Genomic DNA, 26,951 nt, shown 5'->3' on the forward strand with positions numbered 1-26,951 from the left:
AGTAAGCTCACTTCTATTTTTAGGAGGAATTCAAGCCAAAGGGACATTTTTTTCTGGGTAATGCTTAAGCACAAATAACATTTCTAGTTTTTCCAAAGAAACGTCCATTTTTTAATTCACGTCCACTTTTAAGGGCTTTATAAAAACTGCCTGATGCTTGCCAACTACCTTGTAAGTACTTACTGAAACAGGTACTTTTGAGAATAGTGTTCAAGTATATGAAAATCTCAATGTTGAAGTTTTCTCCCCCTTCTGTTGGCAGAAGGGTGACAAAGCTAACCACAGGCTCCTTGTGCTGTATTAACATCATGACCATCCATTGGGACCACAGGACGCCATGTGAATGCCCAGATTGCCTATGACAGGACTGTCAAACTGGCGGCCCTCCAGTTATTGCGAAACTACAAGTCGCATCATGCCTCTGCCTTTGGGAGTCATGCTTATAACTGTCAATCTTGCAATGCCTCATGGGACTTGTAGTTTGGCAACAGCTGGAGGGCCACCAGTTTGACACCTGTGGTCTATGAGGTCTCATTTCAGTCTCTTTTATAATAGCCATGTAGGCAGCTGGATGTTCCCCAGATTGCCTATGACAGGACTGTCAAACTGGCGGCCCTCCAGCTGTTGCGAAACTACAAGTCCCATCATGCCTCTGCCTTTGGGAGTCATGCCTTTAACTGTCAATCTTGCAATGCCTCATGGGACTTGTAGTTTGGCAACAGCTGGAGGGCCACCAGTTTGACACCTGTGGTCTATGAGGTCTCATTTCAGTCTCTTTTATAATAGCCATGTAGGCAGGTGGAAGGTTCCCCTTTAATGGTTGCTCCTCTTGTGGTAGATAGGTGATGTGGGGTGTCCCTTTATAAGGTGGGAGAAGTCTTAGCCTGGAGAGACTGTTCTGGAGCTACGGAAAGAGGAGAAGACACCTGATTGAGTTCTGTGTTCTCTCCCCTTCTGGGCAACGCGTTTCTGTCAGGAATCCCCCACCTGGCAGGGAGAGAAAGTCCCTCATGTAACACGTGTCAGGTGGCTCAGGCACCCATATCTCATGGGCCTGGGGCGTCATTTGGACTGCTGAAGCTTCTAACTGAACCATGGTGGGTAAAGGTGGAGCCCAGATGTTGGCCACATGGAAATAAGCTGGGCTGCCCTTTGCAGGCAACCACCCATCCCAAAGTCTGAGTTGATCCTGTGGCTGCCAGCCATGTTACTTGAAGTGCTGCTTCCACCCTGCCACATGGAAATAAGCTGGGCTGCCCATTGCAGGCAACCACCTATCCCAAAGTCTGAGTTGATCCTGTGGCTGCCAGCCATGTTACTTGAAGTGCTGCTTCCACTCTGCCACATGGAAATAAGCTGGGCTGCCCATTGCAGCAACCACCCATCCCAAAGTCTGAGTTGATCCTGTGGCTGCCAGCCATGTTACTTGAAGTGCTGCTTCCGCCCTGCCTACTTCCCAAGCCATATGCATCAGATGCTGGCAGTATAGCCATCATATGATCACTAAAAAAATTTATACTAAATATTTAACCTATCCAGAAATTTTTAGTACTGAAAACAGCAGTGTTTTTCTATGAAACACCTGTCCTACTGTGAAGCACTACTTTTTGAGAACACACTGCACCACACTGCATGGTACTGCAGTGCTATGTAGTTTGGTGCTTGCAAACGCACTGTATTTGTGAGATGCGTTTGGGGTGCCATCAACAATTCACTGGCACCTGCATGCCTACACGTTCTTGCATACATGCAATGCATGTTCACCTGTGGTGCAGGAAACACTCTCAGAATGTGCCTTTCCATCACCACGTTTTGGTGCAAACCAGCCCTCTAACCTGTGTAGCACTAGCCCTTTAGGAGTTGCTGAGTTTTGGATCCCCCTATAGCCCTCCACAGCCAGGCAACACACATTTTGTTTAGACCTTGCACACTGGAGACAGTAACCAGTCCATGAGCTTGTTTTTTTTTTTTTTTAAGGGGTATTGAACTTGGATAGGGTTTAGGGGTGTATGGGATGCCCAAGGAACTGTGAATGTGAGGACAAACTCCATAGCAACTATGTAGAAGTCCAAAGACACAAAGGTTTCTTCTTGGAAAGCTTTCCAGCCCTCCTGGTGTACCACCTCAGACACCAGATGAATTCTCCTCTTCACTCAGCTATCTGAGGGAATCCCTGAGCAAGGGGACCCAGAAACTGCCACTTTAGCAGAGCAACTCTAGATGAGGAGCTAGTTGGATTGGCCACCTGACTGCCCTCTCCTGGTGCCATCATTGAGTTTGAAATTTGACCAACTAAGCCTTTAATTTCACCTCATGTTGCTACAGAAAAGAATGGGAATCCCTGAGCAAGGGGACCCAAAAACTGCCACTTTAGCAGAGCAACTCTAGATGAGGAGCTAGTTGGGTTGGCCACCTGACTGCCCTCTCCTGGTGCCCTCACTGATTTTGAAATTGGACCAACCAAGCCTTTAATTTCACCTCATGTTGCTACAGAAAAGAATGGGAATCCCTGAGCAAGGGGACCCAGAAACTGCCACTTTAGCAGAGCAGCTCTAGATGAGGAGCTAGTTGGGTTGGCCACCTGACTGCCCTCTCCTGGTGCCATCAGTGATTTTGAAATTGAACCAACCAAGCCTTTGATTTCACCTCATGTTGCTACAGAAAAGAATGGGAATCCCTGAGCAAGGGGACCCAAAAACTGCCACTTTAGCAGAGCAGCTCTAGATGAGGAGCTAGTTGGGTTGGCCACCTGACTGCCCTCTCCTGGTGCCATCACTGATTTCGAAATTGGATCAACCAAGCCTTTAATTTCACCTAATGTTGCTACAGAAAAGAATAGGAATCCCTGAGCAAGGGGACCCAAAAACTTCCACTTTAGCAGAGCAGCTCTAGATGAGGAGATAGTTGGGTTGGCCACCTGATTGCCCTCTCCTGGTGCCATCATTGATTTTGAAATTGGACCAACCAAAATTTAAATTCACCCGATGTTGCTACAGAAAAGAATTTTCGTGGCCAAAAATGTTCTGTTCTTTCCAGGTCACAGCTCATGCTCATTTCTTTTTCAATTACATTTCTCGCACAATTCTCCCATCATTGTTCAGAAATTCTTTCATTTTTCAAAAAATTTCCAACATGCCCAATCACTCAAATTCGATGGTTGCTCGAAAATCGGCCATTGCTGTGGTCCGCTCATAGTGTGAAATTCAAATGAAAATTTTTAGAAGAGATTTTCAAAAGAAAATTCTTTCGGAATTCAGCCCATGTATGGCTGGCTTTAGGAATCCGCTACAAAGGTTGTTAAAGGGTAACTCCACCTTTGTAGGAAAAAATAACACATGAAAAAATAATAATAGTGAATTCAAATGCGACACAAGTCATATTGTAATTGAATGTTATTAAAAATGGCCTTTCCTTTTCAATCTACGGAGCTGTAATGTAATTAAAATACCATACAAGGCAACCTGGAGGTGTTCTGTACATCATTGGGGTATGGAATGCCCCTAGAATTTTCATTCTTGCTGGCTGATTGGCCCACTGATATTCCCAGAGGTCTGCACTAATATACAAATCAGATTTCAGGCACCCCTAAAAGAGAAATGTCATTTTTGGCGAGATACTTCCCAAGGGTTTAATACTTTCAAAGAGATGCTGACACTGCAGCTTTTCCCATCAGAACACTGAGAGTGCACCAGGGGATTACAGTAAGCCAGACCCTCCCATTCAGAATCAGCCTGCACCAGGGGCGGACTGATCATTTGGAAACTTGGGCTCTGCCCGAGGGCCCGGGGTCAGTAGGGGGCCCCATGAGATGCCCCTGGTACCTTTTTCATAGGCTTTTTTGAGTTTGGGCAAGGACACAGGGGCCCCATGATCCCCTATTGCCCGGGGGCCCAATGAGTTGTCAGTCCGCCCCTGGCCTGCACAGGACATGGTGAAACAAACAGCTTCCTTCAGAGCAGAAAAAGGACAGAATCTTCTACAAAGTTTCTTAAAATCCCTGAAATATACATTAACCAACCAGCGAGGATTGTTTATCCCTTTGAGGACCATAAGATTACGGACGCCAAAAGAATCAATTTTTTGTTTTTAAAGTTCGTACACTTCAGTTGCTGTAACTAAGCCATTTCATGAAATAATTGGCAAAAAGCTAGATCCATTTGTTGATAAGAACTAATATTTTGACTCAAACCAAAAAAAAAAAAGTATTTTAAGTTCTTAATCAGATGATACAGGCAATTAAAAACATGGGATAAATACGTCCCTTGGTCCTCAAAGGGATATTATTCCATTAAAAGTGTTTTTTTTATTTCAATAATAGTAGCATTACTCTTTAACCGCTTATGTGCCGCCCTATAGCAGAAATACTGCTACAGGGCGGCACGGGCGTGCAAAATCACGTATTCACGGCCTCGGCTGTCAATCATTGGGTCCCGGCCGGTGATTCCCCGCCAGCACCAGCGATCTCCGAGTATTACTGAGAGACCTGTATGTAAACAATACAGACCTCTCCCATGCCAGCTCCTGCACACTGATTTGGATGGCTCTGCACAACACAGCCATACAAAGCAGTGTGCTTACAGTGAAACACACACACAGCCCACATAGTATAGCAGAAATACAGATACAGGGCAGCACGGGTGTGCAAAATCATGTATATATACGTGATTTTGCATTCCCTACCTGCGCCGTTATTCGCGGCTCCGGCAGTCAGTCACCAGGTCCCGACTGGTGATTACCCGCTGATGCCCCGGTGATTACTGAGCATCTCCGATGGTGAGGAAGACTGTTTTGTTTACAGTCTTCCTCCTTGTTAGCACGGGCACACTGCTCGGGATGGCTGTGCACAGCACAGCCATCCCGATCAGTGTGCTTACAGTGAAGCACACACCCCAAGCCCCCTAGTAAAACACTCCCTACATATAGTTAACCCTTTGATCGCCCCACATGTTAACCCCTTCCTACCCAGTGCCATTAGTACAGTGTCAGTGCTTTTTATTACCACTGATCACTGTATTGGTGTCACTGGGGATGTCAGCGACACCAAGTCTGTTCCCCCCAGTGTCAGAATGCCCGCCGCAGTCCTGCTATAAGTTGCTGATCACCGCCATGACTAGTAAAAAAAAATTCCAGTAAATATACCGCCATTTGTAAACTATAACTTTCATGTAAATTACAAGTTATTTACACGTATTGGGATTTTTTTCAGCAGACATTTAGCATGAATACATTTTGGCCTAAATTTATAAAGAAATTATATTTTTTTTATTTTTTTAGCTGATCATGTTTAATAGCAAAAAGTCAACAATATAGTTTTTTTTTTCAAACTTGTCAGACTTTTTTGTTTATAAAAACCACACAGGCAATCAAATACCACCGAAAGAAAGTTCCATTCGCATGACCGCGCAATTGTCAGTTAAAGTAACGCAGCAAAAAATGGCCTGGTCAGGAGGGGGGGATCCTCTGGAGGGCAAGTTTCGATGTGATTATTGATGCAGTGTGACATTCTGCTCATTCTGTGTACAGGTGGAGGATGGAGGAGGCCAGGCTTGTACGGGAAATGGTGTGAGTGAATATCTGGGCAGCCAGTCAACAGATTAGAGAAACCGCCCTTGTGCCAGTGAATCTACATTCACCCAGAGACCGATCAGCCCGCTCTGTGTAAGTACCGTGTGTCTCTCTCTCTCTCTCTCTCTCTCTCTCTCTCTCTCTCTCTCTCTCTCTCTCTCTCTCTCTCTCTCTCTCTCTCTCTCTCTCTCTCTCTCTCTCTCTCTCTCTCTCTCTCTCTCTCTCTCTCTCTCTCTCTCTCTCCTGTAATGGATTTCAGATCATTTCTGTTGTTTCTGTAAAGTTTCTGTATTGTTACCGATCCCATTTCCTATTATCGACTTTCTGAAAATAAGAAGAAAAAAAAACAACTCCTGGTTCATCCCAACTTAGACCACAAAATTTGTGATTTAGAAGTCTTATTTAACCAAATGAACTATGTGTTACTTTTTTGGAATATTTTATACTCAGCATCTCCCCTCTCTCATCCATTAAAATACAAATAAAGGCAGGGCTTTTTTTCTCAGGGAATAGGTGCAGGTACCCTCCAACCCCGCTCCTTCGAGTCACACCTTGTCTGCACCTCTTACTCACCTGTCCCTTGGTTCCACCCCCTACCCACCTCCCAGCACTGTCCCTTGGTTCCACCCCCTACCCACCTCCCAGCACTGTCCCTTGGTTCCACCCCCTACCCACCTCCCAGCACTGTCCCTTGGTTCCATCCCCTACCCACCTCCCAGCACTGTCCCTTGGTTCCACCCCCTACCCACCTCCCAGCACTGTCCCTTGGTTCCACCCCCTACCCACCTGCCAGCACTGTCCCTTGGCTCCACCCCCTACCCACCTCCCAGCACTGTTCCTTGGTTCCACCCCCTACCCACCTCCCAGCACTGTTCCTTGGTTCCACCCCCTACCCACCTCCCAGCACTGTTCCTTGGCTCCACCCCCTACCCACCTCCCAGCACTGTTCCTTGGCTCCACCCCCTACCCACCTCCCAGTACTGCCACTTTTAGAGAATACAGAACTATTCATTTGGAAGTGCTAGTATGTATAGTAATTTGTATCCCCTCTAATAGACCCCCCAGGAACAGTAGATCCCCCAGCTACAATAGACCCCCTAGTAACAACAGACTTTCAGCAGCAACAAAAGATTTCCCAGGAACCAGCATTAGTAGACCTTCCAGCAGCCAGCAACAATAGACCTCTCCCTCAACAGTAGGTCCCTCTCAGCAACAATAGATCCCCCAGCAACAGTAGATCCTCTTATAACAACAGACTTTCAGCAGCAACAAAAGATGTCCCAGCAGCCAACATCAGTAGACCTTCCAGCAGCCAGCAACAAGAGACCTCCCCCTCAACAGTAGGTCCCTCCCAGCAACATGAGACCCCCCAGCAACAATAGATCCCCCCGGCAACAATAGACCCCCTAATAACAACAGACTTTAAGCAGCAACAAAAGATCTCCCAGCAGCCAGCATCAATAGACCTTCCAGCAGCCAGCAACAATAGACCTCTTCCTCAACAGTAGGTCCCTCCCAGCAACATAAGACCCCCAGCAACAATAGATCCCCTGGCAACAATAGACCCCCTAATAACAACAGACTTTCAGCAGCAACAAAAGATCTCCCAGCAGCCAGCATCAATAGACCTTCCAGTAGCCAAGAACAATAGATCTCTCTCTCAACAGTAGGTCCCTCCTAGCAACATAAGACCCTGTCCAGCAACAATAGATCCCCAGCAACAATAGATCCTCTAGTAACAACAGACTTTCAGCAGCAACAAAATATCTCCCAGCACCCAGCATCAGCAGACCTTCCAGCAGCCAGCAACAATAGATCTCTCCCTCAACAGTAGGTCAATCCTAGCAACATGAGACCCCCCAGAAACAATAGACCCTCTTATAACAACAGACTTTCAGCAGCAACAAAAGATCTACCAACAGCCAGCATCAGTAGACCTTCCAACAGCCAGCAACAATAGACCTCTTCCTCAACAGTAGGTCCCTCCCAGCAACATAAGACCACACCAGCAACAATACACGTCCCCAGGAACAATAGACCCTGCTGCAACAATAGATCCCCCAGCAGAAATCAACAATAGACCCTCAGCACATAGCAGCACCCCGTGCCATCACATGCATTCAGTACTGGAGGCACTGGAACTGCGTCCCCCCACGTTTTCACTGTAAAAAGGCCCTGACCCAAAACTTTTTTCTAGATAGAGGGTGGAAGGATTAGAAAACGTCAGGTTTTTTTTTTTTGCTGTCTGTGTCCCCGTTAGGGAGATTCACCCTCTCTATTTGTCCTTACCGTTATCACCAAAAGCAAAGGAAAATCCCAAAGTTTTGCTTGTCTCTAGTGTAGCACTACCCCCTTGGGAGATGCTGAGCTTTGGGTCCCCCTATAGTCCTGCACAGCCAGGCAATATGCATTTCCTTCCAGTCTTGCACTCCAGAGACAGTAAACAGTCCTTGAACTTGTTTTTTTGGATTTTATTAGGGGGTTTAAACTCGGATGGGGATGAGGGCTACATGGGATGCCCAAGGAACTGTTAAACTGAGGACAACTTCCTGCAACTATATACAAATGCTCAAAAGGGTTTCCCTTCTCTGGGGAGCTCTCTAGCCTCTTCTGATGTACCACCTCAGACCCCAGATGAAATCTCCTCTTCGCCCAGCTGCTTGAGGGAATCCTTGGGCAAGGGGACCCAGAATCTGCCACTTTAAGATCAGCAGTTCCTGATGGGGGCTAGTCAGGTCTCCCACCCGAATGCCCTCTCCCTTTATCCACCCCAGGTGGTGTGGAGTTGCTCACTCAGTCCTCTCCTGCAAGCTTGTCGGTTGGTGGCCGCCTTCAGGCCTTACGCTGGGCTGGCTCCATCCCTGCTTCCCAGGCTGTCCTCTCTCAGGGGATGATGAGACTGAGAGATCCTCCTTTCCAGCACCTCTGCCTGTAGGTATGTCCCTTTCCTGGACACCCTCCAAGGCTCCACACTCCATTCTGCTCACTCCATCTTCCATCCGAACTCTTCCGCTGCTGAGCAGGCTCAATCACTCTTAAAGGCTGTCTTGACCCCATGTCAAGCCTCCTGCTTGGGGATTGGTCAAGATCCCTTAAGAGTGCAGACCAGCTCCTCCTCAAGATCCCTTAAGAGTGCAGACCAGCTCCTCCTCAACCGCCCCCCCCCCCCCCTGCCCACTGAGTTCTAGAGACTTTTCCAAGTCTCTAGGTCAGGAGGAGGTATCAGGGAACTGATCTTCAGAGCCTCTCAGCCCTGATCCAAATTTGACCCCTCTGACTATCCTTCCGGCTCCTACTCAGCCTCCTACTGAAAAGATAATTGGCTAGCTCCCCCTGGCTAACTAGAGGGGTGCTACGCTAGAACAGGAGTAGAGGGGATATCTTCCCTTTGGGGACTACAAGGAATTCCCTAACTTTGGAAGGAATTCCTCTGACCTCGTGTTTGGCCATGGGACAGGAAGTGAAAGGAAATCTTCCCAATGGGATACAGATTGCAAATAAAAATTGACAGAGGTTATAATCCTCCATTATTCTATCCAAAAATGAAAAGAAAAAAAAGGTTTTGCCTTCAGTTCTATTTTAACATATGTAACACCCTCCCAGCCTGCGAGTGAGGTACAGAAGTCACCTCAGGACAGCCTTGGAGGCTCTAACAGGTCAAGGCTTCTGGACCCCTTCCACCTTTCCAGAAACTTAGAGAACATTCTGGAATAGGAGTGGAGGAAGTCTAGATCTGCATGTTTGAGGGACCTTGGCCAATCCCCTGGCAGGAAGCTAGGCATGGAGTCCAGGGCAACCCTCAAAAGTGTCTGAGTCTGAGCAGAGTCAGGTCAGTGTCGGGTGGTAGATGGAGTGATAGGTTGGAGTGTGGAGTCTGAAAGAGGCCCAGGGAAGGGTTGGAATAGAGGATCTCCACTGTACCACCATCTCAAAGGGAGGACACCCTGGCAGCAGGGAAGGAGCCAGCCCAGCGCAAGGCTGAAGAAAGAAAGCATTGTTTTTGGTTCCAGTTCATCTCATAGGAGGTGACAAGGGCATTTCTAGCAGGCAGGATCATTGGATATTTTCTGCACTGTAATCTAAGGATTGGTAAACTGCAATATATGGATGGATGTGGATGGTTTAGGAAAGAGACACTTGACCATCACCTGTATCTCTGGGGGTCACCTCCATCATCATCACCTCCTAGGGGTACCTTAAAGACTAACTTCAGCCTTCCCTACCCCATGTATAGTTCCCCAACCCTATCAGTGCCATTGTCTGCATCATGATATTGTGACTGCAGAGCACTGTGCTGTCATTCCACTAGGGGGCAGACTCTTGACGCCCTGAATTCATAGTAAGTGGGTTGATCATGCTGGGAGTCATTCAACCCGGAAGACTGCTGACATCTTGTGGTGGAAATGAGCTACTGCGGGGGGACAGCTCTAGGGAGGAGAAAAGTATTGCAGACTAATGCAGATATCACTGTCAGCTATCAGACCCGGCAGTTTATGGCCAGTGTTATGATCTGACATCCCACATTCCGTTTTAATAATTACAAAACGTTTTATCTTTCGAATGAATAAAAGAAAAAAGCAGTAAGTGTGTTCATGATATCAACTAAAAATGAATGCATGACAGATGCAACTAATATAACATGAGCTACAACAGTAATATTAATTAAAATAATACATGAAAAGGTCAGTAGTCCATTGAATACATGAAAAGGTCAGTAGTCCATTGAATACATGAAAAGGTCAGTAGTCCATTGAATGGCTTTGCTTTAGGCTGCTGTGTAGTCAGGCGCCTTCCCGATCCCCATCAGTCATCACAACAATCACATTCGTTCCAGCTAACTGCAAACCCAGCACTAGGCCTACCTCCACTCTGCATAATTCAATGCCGGGTTGGGGCACCGCTGAGGAACCTGGACTCACTAGACTGCAATTGGTAATAGCAAATCCAATTTCTAATTAGGGTGCCAGGATATTTGCAAGCAGGTGAGTTATTTTCTTGCTTCATAAAAGGAACAGTGAAACCCCAGGTGCAAAACAAAATTTGTAAAGTTTGTTTTTCCTTATGACATATATGCAATCCTCTTGTGAACCTCAGTTACACGGAACTCCAGAAATATACATTGATCAAAATAATTAAAGGAAGACTTTTTAATCAGTAAAGCATCAAGACAATGAAACTCCTGGGATATTGATCTGGTCAGGTAAGTAGCAGAGGGGGTTGTTCATCAGTTTCAGCTGCTTTGGTGTTAATGAAATTAACAACAGGTGCACTATATGGGCAACAATGAGACGACCCCCAAAACAGGAATGATTTTACAGGTGGAGGTCACTGATTTTCTTTTCCCTACTCATCTTTTCTGACTTTTTTTGACTTGTTTTGCATTTGGCTAGGGTCAGTGTCACTATTGGTAGCATGAGGCGATACCTGGACCCTACAGAGGTTGCACAGGCAGCCCAACTCCTCCAGGATGGCACATCAATAGGTACCATTGCCAGAAGGTTTGCTGTGTCTCCCAGCACAGTCTCAAGAGTATGGAGGAGATTCCAGGAGACAGGCAGTTACTCTAGGAGAGCTGGACAGGGCCATAGAAGGTACTTAACCCATCAGCAGGACTGGTAACTGCTCCTTTGTGCAAGGAGGAACAGGAGGAGCCCTGCCAGAGCCCTACAAAATGAGCTCCAGCAGGCCACTGGTGTGAATGTCTCTGATCAAACAATCAGAAACAGACTTCATGACGGTGGCCTGAGGGCCCGATGTCCTCTAGTGGGCCCTGTGCTCACTGCCTGGCACCATAGAGCTGGATTGGCATTTGCCATTGAACACCAGAATTGGCAGGTCCACCACTGGCACCCTGTGCTTTTCACAGATGAGAGCAGGTTCACCCTGAGCACATGTGACAGACATGAAAGGGTCTGGAGAAGCCGTGGAGAACGTTCTGCTGCCTGTAACATGGTTCAGCATGACCGTTTTGGTGGTGGGTCAGTGATGGTCTGGGGAGGCATATCCATGGAGGGACGCACAGACCTCTACAGGCTAGACAATGGCACCCTGACTGCCATTAGGTATCAGGATGAAATCCTTGGACCCATTGTCAGACCCTACACTGGTGCAGTGGGTCCTGGGCTCCTCCTGGTGCAGGACAATGCCTAGCCCCATGTGGCGAGAGTATGAAGGCAGTTCCTGGAGGATGAAGGAATTGATACCACCTCACCTGACCTAAATCCAATAGAACCCCTTTGGGATGTCATATTTAGGTCCAACCGACGCCACCAGGTTGCACCTCAGACTGTCCAGGAGCTCAGTGATGCCCTGGTCCAGATCTGGGAGGAAATGCCCCAGGACACCATCCGTGGTCTCATTAGGAGCCTCCCCCGACGTTGTCAGGCATGCATAAAAGCACGTGGGGGCCACACAAACTACTGAGGACCATTTTGAGTTGCTGCAATTACATTTCAGACAAATGGACTTGCCTGCTGCATCATTTTTTCAGTTTTATTTTCGGGGTGTCTTTGAATTCAGTCCTCTGTATATTGATAATTTTCATTTCCATCAAACGATGGGACATCCTTACATTCCTAACACATTACCCAGTTCATATCAGTACAGATATCCAGCATATTTTTCCCCATTGAGATCTGATGTGTTTTCAAAGTGTTCCTTTCATTTTTTTGAGCCGTGTATAAAGGCACAAATTAATGAAGCTTAGTAACAGGGGCGGACTGACAACTCATGGGGCTCCCGGGCAATAGGGGATCATGGGGCCCCTGTGTCCTTGCCCAAACTCAAAAAAGCCTATGAAAAAGGTGCCAGGGCCATCTCATGGGGCCCCCTACTGACCCAGGGCCCTCGGCCAGTGCCCAAGTTTCCAAATGGTCAGTCCGCCCCTGCTTTGTAAGCATTAATACGTTAAAAAAAACCCTTCTGCTGCCAGAGCCGTTTTTGTTAAAATGCTAATTTTAGGCCTGAAAATTAGTTAAAACCCCCAAAACATTCTATATGTTCTAAGAAGAGACCCTGGAGAATAAAATAGTGGCAGCCGCAATTTTAAGTGACACCATATTGGCACAAACATTTAGCAAACCCAAATTTTCAGTATAAAATATACCAAAGTTAATTTTAGCGCACACAAATATGATATATTACCCATTTTTGGTAACCTATATTATACTGTATATGAGGTTGTGTCAAGTAAATAGATATCCAACATGTCAAGCCTTGAAATTGTACGTGCCTCAAAGTATTAAAGGACGATGGTGAGCATGACAGCCAGGAAACTAGCATTTCCAGACTAATAATTGTGACCTTAAAGGTCAAATGCAGATAGAAAAGCGTGCATCAACTGCATGTAAAATGCATGTCAACTTCATGTAAAATATGTATCAAATGCATGCATAGGTACATGGAAAAAACATGCAGTTAGGTGCAGGGAATGGGCCTTTAGACCAGGGGTCTCCAAACTTTACAACAAATAGCCAGTTTACTGTCCTTCAGACATTAGATTAGATTGTGGCCAGTGGGGGTAGAAACTGTCCCGGGCCCAACATCCGTGAGAATAAACATTGCCACAGGGTTGGTAGTCAGTTACATAACACCTGTAGTCAGTAGCAGGAGGAATTGTGGCCCACCATTGGTATTACTGGGAGGAACAGTACCCCATCATTGGTATCCGTGGAAGAAATAGCACCTTGTTGTTTGTGTCAGTGGGAAGAATAGTGCCCCACCATTGATATCAGTGGGAGGAATAGTGCCCCATCATTGGTGTCAGTTGGAGGAATGGTTCCCCATTGTTGGTATCAGTGGGAGGAATAGTACCTCATCATTGGTATCAGTGGGAGGAATAGTGCCCCATCATTGGTATCAGTAGAAGGAATAGTGCCCCATCATTGGTATCAGTGGGAGGAATAGTGTCCCATCATTGGTATCAGTGGGAGGAATAGTGCCCCATCATTGATATCAGTGGGAGGAATAGTGCCCCATCATTGATGTCAGTAGAAGGAATAGTGCCCCATCATTGATATCAGTGGGAGGCATAATGCCCCATCATTGGTATCAGTGGGAGGAATAGTGCCCCATCATTGGTATTAGTGGGAGGAATAGTGCCCCATCATTGATATCAGTGGGAGGAATAGTGCCCCATCATTGATATCAGTGGGAGGAATAATGCCCCATCATTGGTATTAGTGGGAGGAATAGTGCCCCATCATTGATATCAGTGGGAGGAATAGTGCCCCATCATTGGTATTAGTGGGAGGAATAGTGCCCCATCATTGATATCAGTGGGAGGAATAATGCCCCATCATTGATATCAGTGGGAGGAATAATGCCCCATCATTAGTATTAGTGGGAGGAATAGTGTCCCATCATTGATATCAGTGGGAGGAATAGTGCCCCATCATTGATTACAGTGGGAGGAATAGTGCCCCATCATTGGTGTCAGTGGGAGGAATAGTGCCCCATCATTAGTATCAGTGGGAGGAATAGTGCCCCATCATTGGTATTAGTGGGAGGAATAGTGCCCCATCATTGGTGTCAGTGGGAGGAATAGTGCCCCATCATTGATATCAGTGGGAGGAATAGTGCCCCATCATTGGTATCAGTAGGAGGAATAGTGCCCCATCATTGGTGTCAGTGGGAGGAATAGTGCCCCATCATTGATATCAGTGGGAGGAATAGCGCCCCATCATTGATAGTATTGGAAGGAATAGTGCCCCATCATTGGTGTCAGTGGGAAGAATAGTGCCCCATCATTGATATCAGTGGGAGGAATAGCCCCCCATCATTGATAGTATTGGAAGGAATAGTGCCCCATGATTGGTGTCAGTGGGAGGAATAGTGTCCCATCATTGATATCAGTGGGAGGAATAGTGCCCCATCATTGATATCAGTGGGAGGAATAGTGCCCCGTCATTGATATCAGTGGGAGGAATAGTGCCCCACTATTAGTATCAGTGGCAGGAATTATGCCCCACTGTTGGTGTTGGAAGGAATAGTGTCTCATATTGGTGGGAGAACTATTACCCCAAGAGCCGGTTAAAGGCTAGCAAAGGGCCACATCCGGCCCTCAGGCCGCAGTTTGGAGACCACTGCTTTAGACTACCAATTGCCTCTCCTCTATTCAACAATAGCGCCCTCTCTGGCCACTGAGGGAATCTCATTGAACAGTGGCATTGTCAAAATATTTTAATTGTCAGTGATTCTTAGTCCCCTTTCACATGGGCGTTCCATATGTCTGTGTGTTCTGTATTTCTGTAGACTAGCGGATGTAAACGGATGATTGTTAACATCAGTTTTTTTGAACAGAAGAAAACCCTATTTTTCTTCCGTTAAAAAAACCCAGAATGGACGAAAAACAGATGTAAAGGGACAAAAAACGGATGTAAAGGGATGAAAAACAGATGTAAAGGGATGAAAACGGATGCAAAACTGATGAAAAATGGATGTAAACTGATCCGTTTTTTCTTGGAAAAAAAGTGACTGAACTGCTGAAAAAAAACGGAACGCCCGTCTGAAAGGGGCCCTACAGGCAGCAATTTGTCAGTAGAGCTTTATCATTGAACCTCTCTAAGGCTGCTGGCATCAGCCCACTGATACGTGTCACAACACATTGAAACTGCATTAAAAACTCAACTTTTATTAAAACTGCATCTCCACTCCTCTGAAACACAAACGCTAATGAGCACATTCTTTTTTCTGTCCATGACCCCTGAATAGTAGGTTTCCCTGTTGGACTGGTCTGGCCCGTCATCTGCTCTAGCATACCTTGGTGATCATTATAGACATTCCTTGTATGCTTACTACATGCCAAGTTCTATTGTAGCTCAACCACGGTGAACAACTGGGGGCTGCCAAGACTTGTTCTCACGGTCTGACAAACATTTCAGCCCATGCATTAGTCACACCCCTGACGGTTTTCCAGGATCCCATTTGGCTTGTGTTCAGCCATTGAAAAAATACACAAATCAGCCATAATATTATGACCACCCATCACACCCATCAAGGCATGGACTCCACTAGACCTCTGAAGGTATGCTGTGGTGTCTGGCATTAAGCTGTCAAAAGCAGATCCTTTACGTCTTGTACATTATGAGGTGGGACCTCCATAGATTGGACTTGTTTCTCCAGCACGTTCCGCAGATGCTTGATCGGATTGAGATCTGGAGGCCAAGTCAACACCTTGAACTCATTGTTGTGTTCCTCAAACCATTCTTGAATTCTTCAGACCAGGCCACCTTCCTCCATTGCTCTGCGGTCCAGTTTTGATGGTCACATGCCCATTCAGGTGCTTTTGGCTGTGGACATGGATGATCATGGGCACCCTGACCAGTCTGCAGCTACACAGCCCCATACACAACAAACTGTGATGCTCTGTGTGATCTGCAACCTTTCTATCAGAACCGTCATTAATATTTTCAGCAATTTGAGCTCCAGTATTTCTTCTGTTGGATAGGACTACACAAGCTAGCCTTCGATGTGCATCAATGAGCTCTGGCTACCAATGAGTCTGTCCCCGGTTCGCCAGTTCTCCTGCCTTGGACCACTTTTGTTCGGTCCTGACTACTGCAGACCGGGAACATCCCACAAGAGCTGCAGTTTTGGAGTTGCTCTCACCCAGTTGTCAAGCCATTACAATTTGGCCCTTCTCAATTGCAGAGTTTTTGGGGGGGATTTTCTTTTCTATTTTTTTTTATTTTTAGCCCCGTTCTCCACCGCCATTCCTGCTTAGGCCAGAGTGACTTGTATCTGGTTCTGCAGCCTCCTGGGATACTTACATGACATCTCCCAGGAGGCTGCAGGATTGGCAGCCAGAGTGTGGGTGGGGGGACAGTTCAGGGGGAGGGTCCAACGCATCATCCAAGCTGGCAGTCTACACCCGGAAGAGGCAACCAACTGAAGAGGACCAAGATGGCAGTGCGGAACCCACTACGTGGCACCCAAACCATGCAATGCTCGATACACTGTGCAGGCGAGTATGTGCATTCAAGAGAACTATAGCACTGCAGGTAAGTAGGCGACAACATGGGGGAGAGGGGCTAATCCCGCATGGTAGAAAAATATATTTGAAATATATTTAAAAAAAATTCTTCCCAAATATATTCACACATATTTGAAATGCTACAAATTTGTCCATATTCAATATATTTACAAATATATTTCAATAAATAAATATATATATATATATATATATATACATATATTAAAAAAAAAAAAAAATATATATATATATATATATATATATACTGCATGTTGAAATGGGTTTTTATTGCAAAATATATGAAAACTATTTTTAAAAATACATTTAAAATATACTGTATGTCTTTAAAAATACAAATCTACATTTTGTAATGCATTTACAAATATATGTGAAAATATACAGTCAGGTCCATAAATATTGGGACATCGACACAATTCTAACATTTCTGGCTCTATACACCACCACAATAGATTTGAAATGAAATGAACAAGATGTGCTTTAACTGCAGACTGTCAGCTTTAATTTGAGGGTATTTACATCCAAATCAGGTGAACGGTGTAGGAATTACAACAGTTTGCATATGTGCCTCCCACTTGTTAAGGGACCAAAAGTAATGGGACAGAATAATAATCATAAATCAAACTTTCACTTTTTAATACTTGGTTGCAAATTCTTTGCAGTCAATTACAGCCTGAAGTCTGGAACGTATAGACATCACCAGACGCTGGGTTTCATCCCTGGTGATGCTCTGCCAGGCCTCTACTGCAACTGTCTTCAGTTCCTGCTTGTTCTTGGGGCATTTTCCCTTCAGTTTTGTCTTCAGCAAGTGAAATGCATGCTCAATCGGATTCAGGTCAGGTGATTGACTTGGCCATTGCATAACATTCCACTTCTTTCCCTTTAAAAAAACTCTTTGGTTGCTTTTGCAGTATGCTTTGGGTCATTGTCCATCTGCACTGTGAAGCGGCGTCCAATGAGTTCTGAAGCATTTGGCTGAATATGAGCAGATAATATTCCCGAAACACTTCAGAATTCATCCTGCTGCTTTTGTCAGCAGTCACATCATCAATAAATACAAGAGAAGCAGTTCCATTGGCAGCCATACATGCCCACGCCATGACACTACCACCACCATGCTTCACTGATGAGCTGGTATGCTTAGGATCATGAGCAGTTCCTTTCCTTCTCCATACTCTTCTCTTCCCATCACTCTGGTACAAGTTGATCTTGGTCTCATCTGTCCATAGGATGTTGTTCCAGAACTGTGAAGGCTTTTTTAGATGTCATTTGGCAAACTCTAATCTGGCCTTCCTGTTTTTGAGGCTCACCATTGGTTTACATCTTGTGGTGAACCCTCTGTATTCACTCTGGTGAAGTCTTCTCTTGATTGGTGACTTTGACACACATACACCTACCTCCTGGAGAGTGTTCTTGATCTGGCCAACTGTTGTGAAGGGTGTTTTCTTCACCAGGGAAAGAATTCTTCGGTCATCCACCACAGTTGTATTCTGTGGTCTTCCGGGTCTTTTGGTGTTGCTGAGCTCACCGGTGCGTTCCTTCTTTTTAAGAATGTTCCAAACAGTTGTTTTGGCCACGCCTAATGTTTTTGCTATCTCTCTGATAGTTTGTTTTGTTTTTTCAGCCTAATGATGGCTTGCTTCACTGATAGTGACAGCTCTTTGGATCTCATCTTGAGAGTTGACAGAAACAGATTCCAAATGCAAATAGCACACTTGAATGAACTCTGGACCTGTTATCTGCTCATTGTAATTGGGATAATGAGGGAATAACACACACCTGGCCGTGGAACAGCTGAGAAGCCAATTGTCCCATTACTTTTGGTCCCTTAACAAGTGGGAGGCACATATGCAAACTGTTGTAATTCCTATACCATTCACCTGATTTGGATGTAAATACCCTCAAATTAAAGCTGACAGTCTGCAGTTAAAGCACATCTTGTTCGTTTCATTTCAAATCCATTGTGGTGGTGTATAGAGCCAAAAATGTTAGAATTGTGTCGATGTCCCAATATTTATGGACCTGACTGTATGTTAAAATGACTTTTTTATATGTTAAAAAAATCTGAAAAATATATTTAAAAAATATATTTTTTAAAATATTTTTCATATATTTTGTAATATATAAAAAACGCTCCGTGTACATGAACCCTAACTTTATATATTAGAATCCTACAGAAATAAACTTTTTAAAGCTTTATTAAATTGAAGCTTTATCATTCCGATGCAAGATTGCATAGGAAATAGGGCCACGGACCAATTAGCATGCAAGAAAAGTTACAAAATAGCAGAATGAGCTTGGGTACTGATTAAAAAAAAACAAAAAGAGGTCCACTTTGGTAGGGCAGCCCAATGAAATAAATGGCCTGCCTCACCTGCATAAAACGTGTGACACAAGCGTGAAGCAAGCCTAAGGGTTCTTTCAGGCATGCAGTAAGCTACAGCCTTCTGAAAATTGATCCGATAACAAGTGAAGCCTGTTTTTTTGGTCCCCCCCCCTTTTTTTTTTTTACATTTTGGAACAGCCACACACATCTGTGAGCCAAGCATAAATAGATTGTTTAGGCCAGTTCTTCTCAAGGTTCCTCCAGAGATTTGCTAGGGATTCCTTGAGCTGTGGCTGACTGATCTCCCATTTGATGGTCCCTGAATAATCCTGGGGCCACTTGGAAGAGCCAACTGCATGAAAACAATGAACTTTTTAGCCTCTGTAGAGGGTGCATTCTGACCACTACTGTAAGGGAGCATTCTTCCCACTGACCACCAATGTAAGAAGGCATTCTTCCTACTGCTCACCAATGTAAGGGGAATTTTTCTCAATAATCACCAAAGTAAGGGGAATTCTTCTGGGGTCAACGCCACTTGGAAGAGCCAACTGCATGAAATCAATGAACTTTTTAGCCTCTGTAGAGGGTGCATTCTAACCACTACTGTAGGGGGGCATTATTCCCACTGACCACCAATGTAAGAAGGCATTCTTCCTACTGCTCACCAATGTAAGGGGAATTATTCTCAATAATCACCAAAGTAAGGGGAATTCTTCTGGGGTCAACGCCGCTCGAAAGAGCCAACTTCATGAAGCCAATTAACTTTTTAGCTGTCTGTAGAGGTTGCGGTGTGGCCCCATTGATTCCAATGAGTGATCTTGACAGACCGTGCTAGCTATCAAACTCTGCAGCTGGAGCTAACATTGACAGGGCCATAAAGCAAAGCATTATGGGTTGCATGTGTACAGCCTTGTAATGTCAGGTGGGCAACCTGTTTTTACTGCCCCCTGACTAAACGTGTAAAAAAAGCATTTAGAGCCCGGTGCATCCCAGTTCAATGGTCTCAGAGCAGATCTGGGATGTTCCTCCTGCTTCTGTTCTCCATCCCGACACCATGGTTTCGGGCTCTTCGGAGGAATGGAACAGCCCTGGGACCATAGCAGGCAGGGGGGGAGGGTGGCAGGTTTGCATTTATAGACTCTAGCTGGCTGAAGATAAATGATACCAAGCTCACAGCTACTGCTCCAACCACGAGTTTGTTTTAACCACCATAACTGCCCTATAGATGGTAATTGGATAAAGAAAGACTATGTGAATTAGTAACCAATTTTTCAGGGTCAACATACACTTGAAAATAAAGAATGCAAGGGCATGCGAAGGTGTTGTCCATAACAGCCAACCAACCAGATATCGTGCTTCACTTTCTAAACTACAGTAGCAAGGTGAGATCTGAATTTGATTGGTTACTAAGGGCAACACCTACTTCCCCTTCACTGGTTTTATAGGAGAACTTTGTCGCCTGACCGTGGAAGGTCGTAACATTCCATTGTGTTTGTATTGGGTTGTGGGGCTTGCGTACTGTAGAATGTTTCTGTGTCATTGCAGAGCTGCTCAGTTACTTCCACATTCCTTGACACCATTCCATCTGAGAGCAAAGTATTGTCCACTCCCCCCTCCCTGCCATAGGACAGGCGCGTTGCTTGTTTTAGAACAGCCAAAACCAGTTATTCACTTTCAATAAACTCTCCATCCAGAGCTTCTGCAACCTTTGTGGCTAATTCCCCCACCCCCCCCAAGTCTACATTAACTGCAAACATATACCTTCTATCTTCTAGAGTGACCAGTGAGGAAACATGACTTTGACCGATGAGATTTTGGGTTTCCTACACCTGTCAGATAAGGTGAGTTCGTCTTATCTCTCTTTTTTTGTAATAACGTTTGTCATAGAACTGTGAACACGACGTGTCTTCTCAAATGTTAAGTGCTGAGCAGGAGAAGTCAATGACTGCCTGCTGATCGTATACAGTAGTTCTTAATTTGCCTTTATCTTGTAAAAAAAAATCATTGTATGGTTTACCTTTTCATTTGATGAGGTCCTCATTGGGCAGAGATGAAGATACAAAGTCACCAGCATTCCAAATAAATGTGTTTATTGTAAAGACAGCATCACATAAGGCTTAAGACAAACATTTCATGGCCTTGCAGGGTCCCATTGACCTATCACTACATTGCCTTGAGAAAGGGACCTTGTGAGGACCCGAAATGTTGGTTTCTTATGCATTATGTGACGCTGTCTTCACAATAAACTTGTGGAACACATTCCTTTGAAGTGCTGGTGGCTTTGCATCTTCATGCCTGGTTTTGACACTGCACCATCCATGGCATCCACTTTAAGAACCCAACAGTAAAAGCTTCAGTACTGTGAGGAGTGCTGCTTCTAACCTGACTTTACCATCTGGCAGGGGATACTTCTTTTGACCTACACTTTACCCTAGACTTTCTCAGCCTTTTCGACACAGAGGAACCCTTGAAATAGCTTTCCAGTCTCAGGGAACCCCTGGTAAAGAGGACAATATCTACAATTCATGATATATTAGGGTGATGGTCATTAGGAAAAGTGTTCCTTACACTTGTGGTCATTGGGAGGAATTACACCTTACAGAAAGCTAAAAAGATTAATGGTGTTAGTAGGAACTTATCTGAGAGGCAGAAATTGCTCAAGGAAGCCTTAGCAACCTCTGGAGGAACCCTGTTTGAGAAACCCCGCCCTAGTGACGTAAGAGTGAGTCTGCAAACTACAACCCCATGTGTGCAATCTGCAGGAAACTGCATGGTATGGTCTATGGGACCCTTTTTTTGACAGTTTCTTTTACAGTGTCAGCATAAGGGTAAATGTTAGACTGTTCAGTCATTGCCTTAGCAAACTGTGGAGTTGCTGAGTGCCAATGACAGAAGCCAACACTGCCAGAAGACCGATGTTCTTTAAAGCTGAACTCTGAGAAGATACATGACCAGACAGAAGCCTTCACTGCCAGAAGACTGATGTTCTTTAAAGCTAAACTCTGAGAAGATCATGATCAGACAGAAGCAACAACTGCCAGAAGAACAATGTTCTTTAAAGCTGAACTCTGGGAAGATACATGACCAGACAGAAGCCTTCACTGCCAGAAGACTGATGTTCTTTAAAGCTCAACTCTGAGAAGATACATGATCAGACAGAAGCAACAACTGCCAGAAGAACAATGTTCTTTAAAGCTGAACTCTGGGAAGATACATGACCAGACAGAAGCCTTCACTGCCAGAGGACTGATGTTCTTTAAAGCTGAACTCTGAGAAGATACATGACCAGGCAGAAGCCACAACTGGCAGAAGAACAATGTTCTTTAAAGCTGAACTCTGAGAAGATACATGACTTGGCAGAAGACAAGTTTACCAACAATCAGGGCTGTCTAATTGAAAACTAAGTAAATAGACTGTTTAAGCCAGTTCTTCTCAACAAAGGTTCCTCCAGAGGTTTGCTAGGGATTCCTTGAGTTGTGGCTGGTTAACCTCCCATTGGATGGTCACTGCATAATTCTGGGGTCAACGCCACTTGGAAGAGCCAACTGCATGAAGCCAATTAACTTTTTAGCTGTCTGTAGAGGTTGAATTCTAACTACTACTGTAAAGGGCATTCTTCCCATTGACCACCAATGTAAGAAGGCATTCTTCCCACCCACTGATGTAAGGGACATTCTTCTCAATGAGCACCAAAGTAAGGGGCATTCTTCCTACTGATCACCAATGTAAGGGGAATTCTTCTCAATGATCACCAAAGTAAGGGGAATTCTTCACACTGACCACCAATGTAAGGAACATTCTTCCCACTGACCACCAATGTAAGGAACATTCTTCCCACTGACCACCAATGTGAGAAGGTATTCTTTCCACTGATCACCAATGTAAAGGGAATTTTTCTCAATGATCAACAAAGTAAGGGGCATTCTTCTCACTGACCACCAATGTAAGGAACATTCTTCCCACTGACCATCAATGTAAGGGGACGTTCTTCCCACTGACCACCAATGCAAGGAACATTCTTCCCACTGACCACCAATGTACGGAACATTCTTCCCACTGACCACCAATGCAAGGAACATTCTTCCCACTGACCATCAATGTAAGGGGGCATTCTTCCCACTGACCACCAATGTAAGATACACTCATTCCACTAAACACCAATGTAAGGGGGGCATTCGTCTCCCTGACCACCAATGTACTGTATGGGGCATGCTTCTCAATGACCACCAATGTAAGGGGCATTTTGCCCACTGACCACCAATAAATTGGTTTTAGCAGGGGTCCCCCAACCTGCACGTTCAATTTTAAGAATGTGATGAATGGAGGAAGATTCATTATAGGTCACATTTTACTATGCTCTCTTCCTCATGTTTCTTTCTCTTTGAACTCCCTTAAGCAATTACGCACAAAATGTTGAGGCTGCAAAATACATTCATACTAGAAAATACACCTGGAATAGTAAAGTAAAACAACACCTCGCCCCATCAGAGTCCTATTCACATTTCCTGGCTTTGGTAAAAACCTGCAATGTTATTGCCCATCAATTCATGGCTCTATGTGTGCTGCCTCATGATATCATTGGTTATCAATGGCACCCAGGGGCAGACTGACCATTTGGAAACTCAGGCACTGCCCGAGGGCCCGGGGTCAGTAGGGGGCCCCATGAGGTGCCCCTGGTACCTTTTTCATAGGCTTTTTTGAGTTTGGGCAAGGACACAGGGGCCCCATGATCCCCTATTGCCCGGGGGCCCCATGAATTGTCAGTCCGCCCCTGATGGCACCCCATCAATGGCAGCATCTGCCAACGCACCACGCCTGGCATTGCACCATTCAGGGCCACGTCCATGAATTGCTCCATTGAGCCGCCCTGTACTTTTTCTACTTTACAGCTTCTCTCTCTCTCCAAGCCTGTCCATCAGTTCTAGACTTCCAATGGTATTTATAGGGAAATCTCCCAAATTGTTTTGTAGCAACATTGACTTATTGCCACTATGGATACCCAACACCCAACTACAACAATATTTAAAATAAGGGAACAGTAAAAAAAGCAACAATTTAACCATTAAAATGAAAATTATTGTCAGATCAATGTTGAGTATTAGAACTATATAGGTTACGGTGAGAAGGAACTAAATCAGTCAAAATGCTGTAGAACCGAATCAGTGTGTAGCCTTCTAAAAGTGGTTGTAAACCTCAGACAGGAACAAAGCATATCCCTCTATAGTGTGTACTTGTCTCAATCCAGAGCACTAGGTGTCATTTCTGTCTGCTGCTTCATTCCTCTGCTATCAGCATAAGTCTCTTCGGACAAGTTGTCCTGACACCAAAAGAAAAATGGTGACAAGGAAGGGAGCTCCACACACTGCCTGTGATTGACAGCCTCTGCTATGTTATTGTTCGTGCTGTGTGAAGGGGGAGGGTGTCCATTCCCTTCAATCAGCTCTCAGGCCCCATTCATACCTGTGCGTTTTGTAGCATTTTGTTTGACGTTCGAAGCTCCAAAATGCTTAAGGAGAAAAAAAATCAAGAGAAAGTTCTGTAGCTCCAATCGGGCAGACTGATGCGCTTTTGTCGCGTTTTCATTCCCATAGAAATACATGGAAATGCACAAATCGCACGTTTTCATGTGCTTTAGCACGTTTTGTCGTGTTACCAAGAGCATTTTTCTGGCATGGCAAAACAATGACATTTCAACAATTGATGTCACAGATGAAATGTTTCTCTATTCTCTAATACAAAAACACCAGAAGTCCGAAAACGTCTGAACAAATTGCGCATAAATGTTCACAAACGCGCATAAAACATGCAAAAAAACGCTATGCTGAACCCATTGATTGGGCTGCTGTGCTCAAGTTTTTTTGGCGCGGGGATGACTGTAACTCAGGGCTTCACCCATGCTGATAGAGGAAATTTCCACCCAGGAGCTCCACCAAGGAGCTTGTGGGAGTTCACAGAGCTTGGCAAGTCCTGGTCTTGGTCCTAGATCCCAGAGGAGGGTGAATGGGGCCTCAGAGCTCTCCTCCCTGACCTCTGTAGTGTGTAATTTCAGCTCCCTGTCCCCTATTTTCTGACAGCTCAGCAAAGCTGTATAAATTCTGCACTTTGAATGTCTGTAGAGAAGAGATCGCTTCAGGTAAACAGGTACAACTTATGCAGGAAGATTTGTTTAATTTCTGGGTATCACCAGGGGCCAGTCACTTCAATGGACATGTGTAAGGATTTACCAGCACTTTAAGACCCCGTTCACATAAGGCAATTTGAAAGTGCGCGCAGAATTGCTGCAATTCTGCCTGCGATTCTAAATCACAGCAGAACACGAAACATGCCCTTGGGTGCCATTGTTCTTTAATTGCTCCCTAAACGTGGTGCATTTCTGTGACGACTGTCATGTGACGGAATTGCACACCGCGCGTTTAAAAATCATGCTAAGCTGGTCTCCCATAAAGGAGCAGGAGCTTCTTCCACACAGCAGCCTATCGGAGTGATTTCTGCACGCAAATCGCACTTTAACCACTTCCCGACTGTGGTACAGCCAAAAGATGGCTACAGCGCGGTCGGCTAGTTCTGGAAGGGCGTCCATGGGCATCCTCCCAGAACCACACAACCCTCGTGCGCGATCATCACATGTCACAGCTGGTCATGTGTCCAAGTAAAGGGCCAATCAGAGCCGCCTTTTACCATGTGACCGGCTGTGTCCAATCACAGCTGATCGGAAATGCCAGTTATCGGCAGTCTTCAACTCACTCTTACAGCCGGTAAGTGGACATCAGTGCCCATCAGTGCTGCCAATAGTGCTCATTAGTGCCTATCTGTGTTGGCTTTCAGTGCCGCCTATCAGTGCCCATCAGTGCCACCTATCAGTGCCACCTATCAGTGGAGCCACATCAGTGCTCATCTGTGCTGGCTTTTGGTGCCCATTAGTGCTGCCTATCAGTGTCCATCAGTGCCACCTATCAGTGATGCCCATCAGTGCTGCCTATCAGTGCCCATCAGTGCTGGCTATCAGTGCCCATCAGTGCTGGCTATCAGTGCCACATATCAGTGAAGCCTCATCAGTGCCCATCAGTGCAGCCTATCAATGCCCATCTATGCTGGCTTTCAGTGCCCATCTGTGCTGGCTGTCAATGCCCATCAGTGCTGCCTATCAGTGCCCATCAGTGTTGCATATCATTGCAGTGTCATCAGTGCCTCTTCATCAATGCCCACCAGTGCAGCGTCATCAGTGCTGCCTCATCAATGAAGCCTATCATTGCTGCCTATCAGTGCCCCCTCATCAGTACTGCCTATCAATGCCCATGAGTGTTGCCTATCAGTGCCCATCAGTGCTGCCTATCAGTGTCCATCAGTGTCGCAAATCAGTGTAACATCATCAGTGCCTCTTCATCAGTGCTGCTTCATCAATGCAGCCTATCAGTGCCCATCAGGGCTGCCTATCAGTGCCCATCAGTGTTGCATATCAGTGCAGCATCATCAGTGCCTCCTCATCAGTGCTGCCTCATCAATGCAGCCTATCAGTGCCCAGCAGTGCTGCCTATCAGTGCCCCCTCATCAGTGTCCATCAGTGCTGCCTATCAGTGCCCATCAGTGTCGCATATCAGTGCAGCATCATCAGTGCCTCCTCATCAGTGCTGCCTCAGCAGTGCAGCCTATCAGTGTCCATCAGTGCTGCCTATTGCTGCTGTTAGAAACCACGGGGGCCCTATACAGCCAACCTGACAGCCCCTCCCTCTCCCCAAAAAAACCACAATTTACTATGCTTCTTTTGTGAATGAACACAGTGAATGATCGGTACTGATCACTCGTGTTCATTCAGGTAAGGAAAGGGCTGGTAAATGTGACATATTTACTACACCCTTCTCCCACTGTCCATACTGAAGGACCCGGGGGGGGGGGGGGGGGGGGTCTGAGCAACAGGGAGAAAAGTATTGTGCATGGGGAGAGTGATGGGTGCGGAGGGGAAATTACTGGAACCAATCCCCTGTATGGCTCCCTGCAGCAGCTGAAAGCCAGCAGGAGGAAGAGGACAGCTGCTGCAGAGAGAGCCATGCAGGGGATTGGTTCCAGTAATTC

The 26,951-nt window shown here is 45.6% G+C and overlaps 1 protein-coding gene across 1 annotated transcript in view; it reads left to right on the forward strand.

The window, feature by feature from the left end:
- The first annotated feature begins 20,550 nt into the window (after positions 1-20,550).
- LOC149450913 (putative annexin A2-like protein) overlaps positions 20,551-26,951 on the forward strand; it is a 44,900-nt gene continuing 38,499 nt past the window's right edge. The window contains exon 1 of the mRNA XM_089691265.1: positions 20,551-20,722. Coding sequence (XP_089547391.1) covers positions 20,675-20,722 — 48 coding nt within the window. The 5' untranslated portion in view covers positions 20,551-20,674. The remainder of the gene's footprint in view (positions 20,723-26,951) is intronic.

The sequence above is a fragment of the Staurois parvus genome, unplaced genomic scaffold, assembly GCF_062004578.1.
Source record: "Staurois parvus isolate SC_StPar_1 unplaced genomic scaffold, SC_StPar_1.0 ptg000559l, whole genome shotgun sequence".
Lineage (NCBI taxonomy): Eukaryota > Metazoa > Chordata > Amphibia > Anura > Ranidae > Staurois > Staurois parvus.